At 37.0% G+C, this 15100-nt stretch overlaps 1 protein-coding gene across 18 annotated transcripts in view; it reads left to right on the forward strand.

The window, feature by feature from the left end:
- The window catches only part of LOC105227966 (supervillin), a 454663-nt gene that overhangs the window by 302614 nt on the left and 136949 nt on the right, over positions 1-15100 (forward strand). For 16 of the 18 annotated variants that reach the window (XM_049458894.1, XM_049458881.1, XM_049458883.1 and 13 more), the window contains 2 exons: positions 2402-2997; positions 4674-4823. The exons of 1 other annotated variant lie outside the window; for it this stretch is intronic. In XM_049458894.1, the coding sequence (XP_049314851.1) occupies positions 2402-2997; positions 4674-4823 (746 nt within the window). Of the gene's footprint in view, positions 1-2401; positions 2998-4673; positions 4824-12171; positions 14646-15100 lie in introns of those variants that run through there. One more of the 18 variants, XM_049458889.1, reaches the window with a different exon arrangement.

Raw genomic sequence — 15100 nt, forward strand, 5'->3', positions numbered from 1 at the left:
TTAGAGATGTGCGTCGCTTAAAAAAAAATCCAAAAATGCCTTTAAAAATTGAAACAGATTTTATATCGTCTAGGCAAAAATTCTCTTCAATAAGACTTTTTTCATGTGACTTATCATGCTTTTAAATCATTTAATCAAAAGGCATTATGGACATTTCTGTTTGGAAATTTATCGTCAACTTTTTCGATAACAAAATCGGCGATAATTTTTATGAAGCAGTTAATTTCCTACAAACCTATGTAGTTTCCGATTTATAATGATTTTTCTCTGAGTTATAAAATTCATAAAAAGAAAAAAATCAAACATTGGGCGTGAGTAAGAAGCGATATTTCAATTCTTCTACCTAATAATAAGAAAAAATAGAAAACTGTAAGGCGGAGGACCTTACCGTTACAATTAAGAGCTCATACTTGGAGATAATTTCTTAGAGGTGTCCAAGAACCTACATATATTTCAGAATACCAAAGGGAAGAAAAGATATTCGTTTTTTTTTTGTTTTTTGAGCCATCTTAATGTGCCAAGAATTATCTGAGATACATATACAAAAGTATTGTTTTATCAAGAACATTATCGTTCATTGATAAAATCGGCAATAGTTTTTTTTTAATTGATTTAAATGGTAGCATGCTGTTTAAAATTGTTTTATGGCTTCGATTGCGCTAGTCAGAGAGTTTTATTTTGTCTTTAATGGTAGAGAATTTTTATACTTGTTTTCAGTAATAAGTAGTATAAATAAGAAAATATATTACTTTTATATATTTATAACGCTCAACAGGCCTAGAATAGTGTTACCTTAGCTTGACAAATTGAGTTTGAAATGTTATCGATAAAAATTATCGATTATCAATTTATTTTAGAGGCTTAGAATAGTGTTGCATGAGCTGTTCGGAAATTGATTTTGAAATGTTATCGATAAACTTATCGATTAAATTATCGATTAATTTTTTGAAGTAGAGAAGTAGAGGCCTATAATAGTGTTACATAGGCATAGCGAAATTTGATTTTGAAATAGAATCGATTAAAATATCGATTAATTTCCTGAAGTAAAGAGTTAGCGTTGATTTTGAAATACTATCGATAACAATCATCTATTAATTTCTTGAAGTAGAGAGTTAGAGAAGTTGATTTTGAAATATCGATTAAAATATCAAAAGCCCATAGAGCATAGTACTATCCATTATAAACTCCGCTACTTTCTTGAGCATTTCCAAAGTGTGTTTTTGCGCACCGTATACAAAAGAGGCTGTCAACAAAAGGGAATTGGCTAACAAATTGGCTGTTGCGAAAAAATAAAATTTCTTCAACCTTCTTTTATAAATTTTTTTAAATATTTTTTTTTAAATTTTTTTTTTAAATTTTTTTTCCATATTTTTTTCTATATTTTTTCTATATTTTTTCAATATTTTTTCAATTTTCTCGACCTTCTTATTCAAATTTTTTCTTATTTCTTCATCTATTTCTCTTTTAAATTTCTTTCGCAAGCAGTTTCGCTTTGTTTATGGCACGTTCCACCACAAATGTTTATGCGAAAGATTTGCCATTGCAAAATAAAAGCAACGCCTTCGATCGATATACATACATATATACATATATGTACATAGATTTGCACACATATCATACTTTGAAAAGCTAAAATATATATGTGAATGTCCGATTGCTGACGTATGGCAACAAATTGTTGAAAGCGTGAAAAATCTTTGGCAAGCGAAATAATAGCAAAATAGCCAACTTTATTGACCCAATCAAAATGCAACGCTAATTGCCACCGATTCCGAGAAGCAAAGTCGCTTGAGCAGCGCTGCTAGTTTTGCTTGACCAACAGCCAAGCGCGCAGAATTTATGGGAGGTGTCGCTTATTGGAAATAAGTATTGGTATTGGTATTTACCCACTTGAAATTATATTAAATATTTTTGAGTGCCTTATCAATGATATATGTGGTAATGCCACTGTCAATAATGCCCAGTAACGGCTGGTGAGCTTTTAATATTGAATATTATTTATTAAGTCGACGAAGTCGCAGTAATCCATTTGTGTTTATTTTTCTTTTATTTTTTCCTTTTGATTTCTCATTTTTTTAATTTTTACTCATTTGCCATTGTTATCTGGTCAGCCGATGGGCCAATAGAATTGTTGTAATGTGATAATTAAAAATATAATAAAAAAATTAAAAATCTAGTGATAAAAGTCTAAAGTCTACAGTAATTCATTACCGCAATTATTGTCTTAATGTAGCTTCTATTTATGAGCCGAAAAATCATTCAAAAGCCACAAAATAATCATTTACAAATAGTGCTTCCAACACAATAAAACAAATACCAGATAATAAAAGTAAAATTACTTGAAAATTCGTTGCAAATAAATAATAAAATTGTCGTGAAAATCACTTCCTCAATTCCACAGCTTTAAAGCCACCGCATCGCCGCTTGACACCTCCACCACATCCGCCTTCAAACCGACCAAATCGCTGGACGCCGGTCTCAATTACAATACATTCGCCCATTTGAATGCACCAACGGCCGCCTCTAGCGTCTCGCCGAGCAGCAGCTACACACTCACGCGTTGCGCCACCCAACCGCTGCATAGTCAGCATCACTTCAAGGCAGCGGAAACGTCTGCATCTTCCAATACGCCACCACTACCAACGCTACGCGCCACAATCGGACGTCACCATTCGTTAAGTGATAGTTACAGCAACGCTAATAACAACAATCACAACAACAGCATAAGTGAACAATTAAACCTATCGGCGGGTAGTGACAGTGAACGTATCTTTGAAATGTCTGGCATTGAGGAGGCGCCAATTGAAAGCGCTGGCAAAGTTGAGGGTGGCGCGGACGCCGCCGGTGCTGGTGCTGGGCTGACACGCAAGAATAGTGTACGCGCTCGTGCTAATATGTTCCAACAGCTGCAGCAGGAGAAGACTAGGAGCGCAGAGGCAACGTCGGCGTTAGCTGGCACGGCGCTCGGTCGTGAGGAGCGAACTTCACCGCGACGAGGTAAGTGAAAACGTACTCATAGAATATTTTGTTTTTGATATATAGAGAGAAATTATTAAGTACCCTTACAATTTTTTTTTTTTAATTTTTTTAATCGCAGTAGAGTTACACGGTTTTTTTTTTACAAATTAGTAAGATCATTAGAGGCAACTAAACATATTTTGGAAAATCGCTTTCTTAAACTTTCAAACCCACAGGAAATGAAAGTCGTTCTAGAATAGTTCCGACTATTATAAGTTATGGTATTTCAATCAAGGTCCCTATTGGTCGAAGGATCGCCTAAAGAGTTGCTTTCATCAGCTGCGGTCTTTTATCCAAGGTACTTATCGGTCCAAATGAGATTAGATTACCTAAAATTTAGCCTTGACCAAGTCTGGCCTTCTAACCCAGGTACTTATCGGTCTAAACAGAGTTAGATCGCCTAAAAATAGCAAATGCCCACTTCTGGTCTTCTAACCAAGGTACTTATCGATCTAAACGGAGGTAAGATTACCTAAGATTTAGCCTTGATCAAATCTGGTCGTCTAACCAAGGTACTTATCCGTCTAAACGGGATAAGATTGGTCTTCTAACCAACATCATTCTAACAAATCAACAAATTAGACCGGCAATGACGAGTATACCTCATTAGAGTGATGAGTGATGAAATCTCTATTTGATTATGCCAATCTATGTGATTTATACCAGTTACTTATTCGATTCGGTACTCTCCAAGACTTGTTAAATCAAAAGGGATTAAGTCTCATAGAACGAGTGCAAAAGCAAGTAAAAAAGGAAAGCTTCCAAATTATTAAAAATTCGTCCGCCAGTTGGAACCTGTTACGTTTCTTATAAACATACATACATACATATATACATTCTACAGACATACATACATATATATATATATATTTTTTTTCCATGGGTGCACCTTCTACATTTCTTCCCATCATTAAAAATAAACAAATTTCGCCTCGTTTCCTTACAACCGAATTGTAATTTGGCAATAACAAAATATATAGCACACCTAACTGCTTATTTACGACCCGCAATTATGTGCTGGAAATAATTTCTGACGTAATTCAGTTCAAGTATACTATATAGTATATTCATATATTTGTTTGTAGATATGTTCGTGACTATTTCTTCATTTCAAGAGAAATACAAATATTGTTCTAAAACTGGCGAAACTTGACGCCATTGCAACAGGTTCTACATACAAAGTCTAATTGCCGCGCGCGGGGTATAAATGAGGCTAGAAGAGAAATTCAAGTGAATATAATAAGAAATATAACAAAATTATGAAAATTGTGACAACCGCAAACAGCGTTGCCGTATGCTATGACTCAGAACTTTTCTTTCATTAAAAATGTGGTTAGGTTTCCTCAAGTGTGTCATTGAGTCTTGGTTTAATAAGAATGTGTTTAAGGACTAAGTGACTAAACTCGCTGACTTCGGTTTTCAGCAAGAATCAGAAACCACAAAGGCACTCAAACAAAAATTCCAATAAAATGAGTTTTTTTTCTGTCAAGCACTTCGCATGAAGCTGTTACTTCCTGTAATACAAATGATTCTAAGTAAAAATTTCTTTAAACGCCTTATCGATCAATATATGTACATATAGAATATTTTAATTAAAATTGTCATTTTTTTCTAGTTCTTTATTTAATTGACACTCTCTTTGCATCTCTTCACAGGATCGTCCCAGCTTTCGCCCACGTCCTCCATGCTCCCGACCATAGCACCTATAATGAGCAGCAGCATTTCCAGTACTAGCGGTTTACATACGAACAGTCACGAGGAACCGAAAACACCGCAAAATCCGATCAGAACAGATGAGGAAATCGGTGAGTGTTTTTTTTAAATAAATAACTGCATTAAAATTGTCGAAAGATATAGAGATATCATACATAAGTATACATAAACATTTGCACGATTCAAAAGCAGATTTTCAACGTCACAAATCATCCATTACCATGCAACTACATTGTGCATTACAATTACCTGCTGCATTACCATTACTCATAATATGATCATTACCCATTACATTACCATTACTCCTAAAATTATCAATATCATTACGCATTACTCTAGTTTAGCATCACCCATTACCATTACTTTTACCCATAATATTACCATTTCACATTACATTAAAATTACTCACCATTATCATTACCAATACCATTACCCATTGCATTACCATTACCCATTGCATTACCATTACTCATAGCATTACCAATACCATTACTCCTAGAATTATCAATATCATTACGCATTACTCTTGCATTACCATCACCAATTACCATTACTTTTACTTATAACATTACCATTTCCCATTACATTACCCTTATTCATAGCATTACCGATACCATTACCCATTACTTTATCATAATCCAATACATTACCATTACCCTTGCAATAGCATTACTCAAAACATTGCCATTAGCATTACCCATTACTCTAGCATTACCATTACTTTTACCCATTACATTACCAGTACCCATTAACCATTATATTACAATTACCAATTGTATTGTTCCTTGCCATCATCAACGTTTTGACGCTTTGTTTGCCGAATCTGTTGTTCATTTTATTGCATTACTTGAATCGCCGCATAAATTTGAAACTAAACTTTGTCAATAATTTGCATTTTGAATGAGTTTTTACATAATTTTACTTTCATTATCTACGTTGCACGTAAATTTATATTTTCTTGATTGCAAATTATTCAGCAAAACATTAACTGTGAATGCAATGCTAAATTACTTTTTTAATTACTTATTTTTTTTTTGTAACTGAATTACTTTTTTTTTTATAATAACCCGGCACGTTGTTGTTGTTGCGCATGTTATGCATATATGTTTGTTGTTGTTGTGTTTATTCTACTACTTATTTACCGTTACTCTAACTACGACAACTAAACCAGTACTCTTATTACCACTACTACAATTACAATTATGATTATTATTTATACTTTGAGCAATACATTGCTTGATTTTCGCGCGCACAGTCACAGGCGGCAAAAAGTATTTTCGTTTACTTTTTCAATTTTATTTTTCCTTCTCATTTCTGGGTTTGTTGTTATTATTAACTCATAAATTAACCACATAGCCGCGGCGTCGGCAGATGAAAAACGCTCGCGCATATCAATGATTACACAAACGTTAAGCAGGTACAACATACCGTTTGTGATTGTACGTAAGCGAACTTATACAATAGCGAGCAAAATTATAGCAGTGTGGGATCGCACATATCAAACGAAAATTTCTATTTTTAAAACCACATTCTTGCGGTTTTTTTCCAAAATTTAAACGGTTATTTAAGAAAAATGTATGCCATAGTATTATTCAAGGTATTGCCCCTCTGACGCTACAACATTTTCCCGTCTTTTTGGCAATTTGACAAAAAGTTTTCGCCGGCTTGGTGGCCAAGGAGGAATCAACCCTTTAAACCCCTGTTCTGATGTTAACCATATTCCAGTGAGGTTGTTATGCATAAACTGAAACAAATGGTTGTCCCAAAGAGAAAGCTCTAAAGGCCGTGTGAAGCAAAACTTCCCAACCGCTGTTTTTCACATAGTTCTTAGCCGGCCTTTCATTATGGGGAAAATTATTCATGCTAGAAAATTATTTCCTCATGTCTAGTGACAAATAGCGGGCACTGATTTTGTTAAGTTGAAGAAATATGTCCCAAAATGTCCCTCACTTCTTTTGAAGTCATGCGTCAAAATCAAATAGTATCCGTACCAATAACCTCTAACACCTAGAGCTGTGGTTTTTTCGTATCCAGAAAATCCTACAAACTTCGAATCTCGAGCGGTATTTAAAATTTGTAAAGAGCAAGAAACATTCAGACTAGAGAAATGTTTCGAGTTCCTACAGTCTGACAACAGTGACATAGATCTGATAGTTTCCGATTTTCAGTAATTGTGTGGCATTATCATTTCTCTAGGAGATATCTCCATATGTACTTCTCTTTCACTTCCATCTTCCGAAGTCCCGACATAAAACAAGTTGTGTGTGTAGCTTGTTTACATAACCATTGAGCCAGAAATGGACCTAATCGCTGAACAAAATTGGCTGGAAAACGTCGAATCTTTTTAAAACTTTTCAAGAGCCCATAAAGCGAAGTGATGTCGCTTGGGAAGATCGAGCAGCTTCAGTTCTTGCACAAGCTGTATTTTGTAAGCTTTCAATTTAAGATCTCGACTTAAATGCGCCAAGTCGTTTTAACTATATGTCAGTCCCAGTTGTTGCGAACGACGTCGAATCGCTCTCTCAGCTACGACCGCTGTATTTTTTTCACTGCGTGCTGAAGGTGGTCTATTCGGTCAAATATTATCCAACCGATAATATTAACGGGTTTTCTGTTTTTTTTTTTCATTATCTAACTCTGCTGTAATTTTGAGCGCAATTGTACACATGTATGTTTGTACTACTGTTTGTTTACTTTGCTGATCGCCCATAAAATGCAAAACCGAAAGTAAGACCTGGAAAATTGGAAAACTACTTCAAGCAATTTTTGTGCAAATCTTTGCAATTACACGATTCGTTTTATTGTTTTTCAATAATTATTTTTTGCTACGGTTTTTTTATTGTTTGCGCTTCCGTCTTACGTTAATTGCCGCAATTTCTTATTATTCGCTCAAGCGAGGTTTCATAATGGCCGCGCTTGCGGTGCTAAATATGCTGATTTATTGCTTAATATTTATTGCTGATACAAGCACTTACATACATATAGACATTCATATATATTTGTATATATGTATGTACGAATAAGTGTGTTTATGCGATTATGTTAATCCAAAGCGATTTGTGTAGTTTTCTTTGAAAAAAAAAAACAAAAGCGAATGGATACTGTTACAATGTTCGTCCATTAAAAAGATATTACACGAGCCATAAGCTTTTATATTGCAATAATTTGAATTTCTTTAGCGCACGCGAGGCACCCACAAGTATAATTACTTTTTAGTAAAATTTTTCATTTTTTGTGCATTTAATCGGTGTTTACATGAGGGGAGGTTAATTTCGATATTTCACACTATATTTTGTGGCGTGATAACTACAGATTTAAGCCTTCTTCTGTTGGTTGTTCGATTTTTATAAAAGGTAAACCGAAAGCTCTGAACGGAAGTTTGACCAAGCGTTAAAAAGTTTGTTCTTCAATAAAACATAAATTCTTGTCAAAATAATGTGCACTCAACGAAAAAATAACTAGAAACAAGATAGTCTTGAAACATACTTTCTTTTGGGAGTTTTCTGAACCAGAAAGAGGTTAAATGCGGTTCCACACATTTCTTTGTTCAAATGTTTAATTTATTCGATTCAAAACATAACAATTCACTCTCTATTTTTGAGCCAAGACGGTCAGTCAGACATGGTTTATTAATTAGATCATTGACCCCACAAAAACTAGCTCGAAGTGGCTATTGATCTGGGTAGACTATTGACAGATCAATCTTGATATGATTCGGATGCCAGAAGCTCGTCTCAATTAAGTAATGATGACTTGCAGAGGCTAGGATAGAATGCGACAAATATTCGGAATTTATCCCTAGGGATATTGATTACATATTTAAACCTGCTGAGGTTATAACCACCATTAGCAACTGGTATGCACATGTCTCTCTCTGCCTACTCCTTGTTCCTTGTGGAGCAGCTCCTTTATGGTATGAAGGGTTCAGGTCCTACCATGTTAGAGGATACTGCGAAGCGGGCGAGCTATGAGCCATTTCATTCCCGTTTCGATAGACTGTTCAGTCGTGTTTACGTTCCGCTTGACTGTCGCTAAGTATGGTTATGCTTATTGCGATAGTTGCGCTAGAGGTTTATCTTTATACACCGACTTATGGCAAAGACCTTTGCTTGAAATATGCTCGGAAAACTCCTCATAAGTATGGGGAGTTTGGTGCGTGACCCTGCGACTCTTACACCAATTTCACTATTCGTAAGTAGTAGCTCAAGAGTGGAATCATTCCATTCAGCTTTACTGCAAAGGGTAATCTTGAAATTCTTCGTGAAGTTTACTCTTTTGGTAACGCTGTTCCTTGGGAGAAGAACCAATGGGATTACTTTAGTCCTTCATCCGCTGGGATGAGATTACCTTACCTCTGCCAAACCCTTCTGTTGTCATTTCAAACAGTGTGTGTTTGACACCCGACATAAGTAACTTTAGTTCTAACTACAGTTCTAATAATAGTATGGACCAATAGTAGATCCAGCTCTTTTGAACCGAGTCTGACATAAACACGCTTCATACCCAAAATTTGTCGAGCCATTCCATGAGAGAAATTATGCCAATCTAAGAAAAAATTATTTGGGAAAATATTTTAGAAGTCATAACTATCATTTGCCTCAAAGGCTGGGAGAGGAAATTTTTTATGAATTTAGTATTCCTTAACCAAACAGTGTGTTGAGATGTGTTATAATCGAAAATTTATGTTAATGCATTCACTTTGAGAATTTTTTTTCAAAAACTATTTCAACTTAAAAGTAAACACCTTTTGGTTTTTAAAACCCCCTTTTCTCAAATTCACTTTTCATTTTGTTTCACTGACCAAAGTTTGAAATAAATAAAATCAAAATTTTTTCTTGCTTTCTCGTCGTGTTTTTTTGATGTGAAGTGTGTTTAATTTTTGTATTCCAAATTTAAGTGTCAAATGTTGAATTTTGCAAATTTTCTAATTTCATTTGGCTGAAAAAATAATACAAAAATTTTATAGTTTAACAAATCAGCGGCGCAGAAAAGTTCTGTCTTTTACAAGAGAACACCAAATATACAATATTCGAAAAAAAAAGAATTTGAGTGATAACAGGAATTTCACAAAAAGGCAGCTTTCTTAAGCGGCTTATCAAGTTTGAAAAAGCGTGCACTGTATCTTTGTATGGTCCTCTATGTACATATATGTCATATGTTCTTGAATGTGTGATATGTGCTTAGCTGCAATTGGGAAAGAAAAAAGGATTGAAAACATTAAAAAGCGATAAGTTGCAGCGTAAGTGGTGAGAGTACAGCGCATTTTCAAGCCTTTTGGGCGGGTTTCTCTTTGTGCTCGTATGCGATAAGTTTTGGTGAGTTTATCTAACGCATTCTGGGAAAGCGGTCACACGCTGACTTTGTGATATTGCGTTGTAGACTCATACATTTCCCTTTTTCGATAAAATGCAGGCAGTTAGAGCGGCTCTTTCGTCGATTGACTTCAACTTTATGAAATTAGTTGTGATTATACTGTGTGCTGAAGAGAGTGTGACTAAACCCTATTCTAAAAGAATATTGAATACATAAAGTTTGTTTCTCAGTTTGACTCAGCGAAGAAGAGTACTACAGAGTATTGAGGTCTCAAAATCGGTTATAATTTGGCCAAATCCTGTTCTTTACACGATTACAGTTACTGAAAATACCGCTATTATATAATATAACGGTAAAAGCAGGCGTATCTTATATCGTTTTTTGCTCAGATAATATTCGAGGTATATGGTTACGTGCTATATAACGGTTTTATGTTTTAAAAGCCGTTTTATGAATAAATCGATATCATAGATCATCTTGGCTATAATAATACTAGCAGATCAAATTTGACTCGGACTGCCATGATAGCTATATTTTCACGTATTTTAATGAAAATCTTGAATGTCACATTCAAAATAGGTTTCTGAGCCAATACAAATATGCCAACACATATGATCAAATTTGACCCGGACTGACAAAAATTACATTTCACATATTTTAATGAAAATCTTTACTATCACGCTCAAAATAGGTTTCTGAGCCAATACAAACATGCCGACACATATGATCAAATTTGACCCGGACTGACAAAAAACTACATTTCCACGTATGTATTTTAATAAATATCATTATTATTGCTTCAAAATAAGCTTAGAGATTAAGCCAACGCTCAAACGTAATAAGGCGTTTGACGTACATATGTAAGGTCCTCAGCTATGCTCTCTAGCGACCTCTACTCAACGTCGTTTTTGCGGTTTTTTTGTACGCCCCATACCCAAAACACTAACCAAAATTTTTTGAGTCGATCCGTAAGAGATGTTGAGGTCCTGTGGTGTTTTTCTGATGCCGACACGAAGATTTTCAAGCAAGGTTTTTGTCACCTATTCGTGATTCTATTGGAAAGGCAAAATTTCAAAAAATATTTTTTGTTAAATTTTTCTCCATTTTAAAAATCGAATGATAAACTTTTTTTTAAACAAACAAATTGGCATATGGAGAACCAACTTCACACATAAAGAAAGGAAAAATCTAGGGAAAAAATTTTAAAGATTGGCAGTTGAAATGTATGTATAAGTCCGGCTCAATTTTGATCAGAAAGTCAATATAAAAATTTTCAAGATTGGCAGTTGAAATGGACAAGTCCGGGTCATATTTGATCAGATAGTCAATATAAAAATTTTCAAGATTGGCAGTTGAAATGGACAAGTCCGGGTCAAATTTGATCAGAAAGTCAATATAAAAATTTTCAAGATTGGCAGTTGAAACGGATAAGTCCGGGTCAAATTTGATCAGATAGTCAATATACAAATTTTCAAGATTGGCAGTTGAAATGGACAAGTCCGGGTAAAATTTGATCAGAAACTCAATATATTTTTCAAATTTAACGAATACTACGCCCATACTGACGGTCTTTCTACTAGACTCTGAACAAAATTTTTGGATAATCTAGTCTCTTTAGATTATTATCTATCTAATATCGTCAGAAAGTGGACAGAGTGGCATAATAGCCACGCCCCCTCACATTTACCGAGTCTATGTTCCATTTATCAGCAATTGGAAATATGTAGTAAGCTTTAATGGTGAATTTTTATGCCTTTAGATACCCTGATTTGAAGACATTCTCTTACAAAGACCCACATGACCACCGCTAATGTAACGGTTTATTCACTTAAAGTTTAGTCTTCATACTAAAATTAGTTTTGCTCACCGAAAGGTGCATTTTTACAAAGGTAGCACAGCAGCAACAACAACAATAATAATAATTTAAAAGTGTAACAACAACAATGCATATGAAAATAGTGTCAACAGTAGCGCCAACAACAACAAGAACAAAGCACTGCAATGCGTACAAAACTAAATCACGTAGGTAGCTTTAGAGATTCATTTACCAGCCGACAATATTTCCACGCTAATCTATAACTGTTTTATATTTCTTCCAACAAATAAAAAAACAATTTGTGAATGAAGAACCCACATCACTGCCAGTATCCGAGCGTTTACGTTTCTTCACCAATCTCACCGAAGCGGCCAGTCGCAGCGCGTCCAGCTCGTATACGCGCAGCCCATCGCAGCGCTTCCTAACCGCGACCGATCGTTGCGGCAGCGCCAACTCCTTCAGCCACAACAACTCGTTCACCTTTACGCCACGCAGCAGTTACAACGGTGACAGCACAAGCAACAGCAGCGCCAGCGCCAGTGTTACACCCACACCGATGGAATGCTGCTCGCCGCCACTCACCGAACAGCAGCAGCTCATCTCGATCAACGAAATCGACTCACCATTGCAATTGGATAGCGCGCGCCACTCACCAAGTCCACCGCCTTCGATTGGTCTACCCAACGCCACGCAGCAGGCATCTTCGACCTACATCCACTTGGCCAAGTCCAGTTCGCAAACATTGCTGCCTTCGGTGCTGGCGCAACGTTTAGCAATGTCCGCGCCAGCGCCAACCGCAGCTGCAGCAGCGCTTACTACATCGCCGTCTTCCTTGACGCCAGTGGCGCGCCGCATTAAAATGAAAACAATCGGCAAACTGCTACTGCCCAACACGTTCCTCAATAATGAACGCAACAGTTTGCAAAATTTCAGCAGCAACACAAGTGAGAACGGCGTGAGCGTCAACTATGCGCAAAGCGACACTTGCGAGAGTGAAAGCGGCAGTTACATTGAGGCGGACAACAAAGCGCCACCAGCGCCGCTGAAGAAAATCGGCAAAATCAAGTCGCCGTTTATTGAGAACTGCCTGCAAATGCAGCAGAAGCATCATCAGTTGAACTCTAAATGCATGAAGTACGATCACAAGTCTACGCCACACAACGCGCTGGCCGCGCTCGAAAATAATGCCAGCAACGGCAACGGTGGTGGTGGTGGAGGTGAACGCGATATCAACTCCTTACCGCCGCGCAAGCCACTGCAAAATGGCAATGCCGGTTTGCCGCCGCCGCCGCGCATTGAAACTACCGAAGATAGTAAAGCGGACTCCGGCAAGGAAAATAATTATTGTGATACAAATGGCGCGCCGTTATTAACGCTTTCACCAACTGCCTCATCTATCGCACTATCCGAGCAATTGTCGCAGTCGCCTGTGGTGGAGATGCGCAAGAAATTTACGCGCATCATGAGCAGCGCAACATTATCGACAGTGGCACAGCGTCACACCGCGCACGCGCTGAGCAATGGAAATGGCAATAACAATGGCAACGCGCAAGCAAATGGTAACAGCGCGAGCAGCGCGCCAACAACGCCACGTAACTCAATCATCGACGACAAATTCGCCAAATACTTTGGACTTGCACCCGTTGGCAATCAAGGAGCTGCCGCAACTACAACCACTAACAAAGCGACTAATGGCAATCAGCGTACGGCGCGCGCACAGGAATCACTCAACGCAACAACGGCGCGGTCAGTGGGCGCTAGCGAAACAAGTCTAAGCTCACGCAGCGCTACCAACTATCCACCACTACCGCCGCCCGACTTCGCGCACACTCCAAATGGCGTCAAGGAGGTAGCGGACACTTTGTCATTTGCAAAGGAAACCCACACGCCCAGCGCAACGCCACACGAAGCGTTCAATCATAATGTGCGCAGCAACTCGAATACGCCATACTTTACGCCGCCTTCGGTGTGCGCCTACGATATAACGCTAACACAAACTTCATCCGCTACCGCCTTGACCCACACTGGCAACGCGTCAGCAGGCGGCGCTGCGTCAACAGGTGTCTCTGCGTCAGCTGTGCAAAGGCGCCGCGACATGTCGAAGCGCCAACGCGCCAACACAACCAACATCACTTTTACGCCCACTTCAAGCAACACACAATTGTTCAGCGCGCAAGCGAACGCTGACACACCGAGTTCAGGACGCGCGCGTGCCTTGCGCTCGCGCGCCTTAACACTAACACATGGTGTGCCGTTGCCAGAGGTCAAGCGCTTCGAGGATATTGTGGTGACAAAGGAAGAATTCCAATTGGCGTCTAAAGAGTTCGAGCGTATATTTTTGGGTGTGATTTGAGTTAGCGCGCGTTAGCAAGCGTTGAAGTGTGTTTAAAACATGCGCGCGGCACTGGCGCGGGACTTGTGTGTGCGTGCGCGCGCGCGCTCGTAATGAAAAAGCAAGCGCAAACTATGTAACAGGCTGTGCGGAGTATTGCTCGAAATGTGAAATGTGTTGCTTGCCAAAAGGACATATAATTTAAAATTTATAATATATATTGTTAAATTATTAATAAATTCAAAATTAAATCATTTTGCAAAATTGAAAAAAACCATATGCGAAATCTATAAAACACAGACAAAAACAGAAAGTAAAAAAAATATAAATTAGAAATTCAATATTTTTTTGTGTCTGGGCTTTGCAGCGCTTTGCTGTTTCTAAGAATATGTAAACTTGAGAAGTTCTAAAACAATTTTTTTTTTGATATTTTTTTCGAAAACATTTATTTTTTTGGAAAAAAGTAAGCACTTGTTTTAGCGCTCTGCAATTGTAGTTAGAGTGGAAGCAAGTGTAAGCCGTCGAAATTGAAGGAGAGCTCAAGTAGCTCAAAGCAATTGCTGTTGTTGTAGGCTACGCATATTTTTCTTAAACTATTTTCTATTTTTTCATATACATATATACGGATTTGTATTTGTAGTTTGGAAAATATTAACGATATCGATTAGCAATTAGCCGTATACTTTGTAACGAGAAAAAAATATGAAAAACGAACTTGAGTGAAAATTTGAGTGAAAACGCTTTAAAATTGCACTCATTTATTGAAAAAAAAAACAAAAAAGCGAATAACATTCCATCTTCCAGTAGTGAGCGAATTTAATAGCTAATCAAGAACCCAAACGAAAAAAAATAAAAAAAATATAGATTTAAAAATATTTTTAGAAAATTATAACGACGCTAATAAATTA

The sequence above is a fragment of the Bactrocera dorsalis genome, chromosome 5 (assembly GCF_023373825.1).
Source record: "Bactrocera dorsalis isolate Fly_Bdor chromosome 5, ASM2337382v1, whole genome shotgun sequence".
Taxonomy (NCBI): Eukaryota; Metazoa; Arthropoda; class Insecta; order Diptera; family Tephritidae; genus Bactrocera; species Bactrocera dorsalis.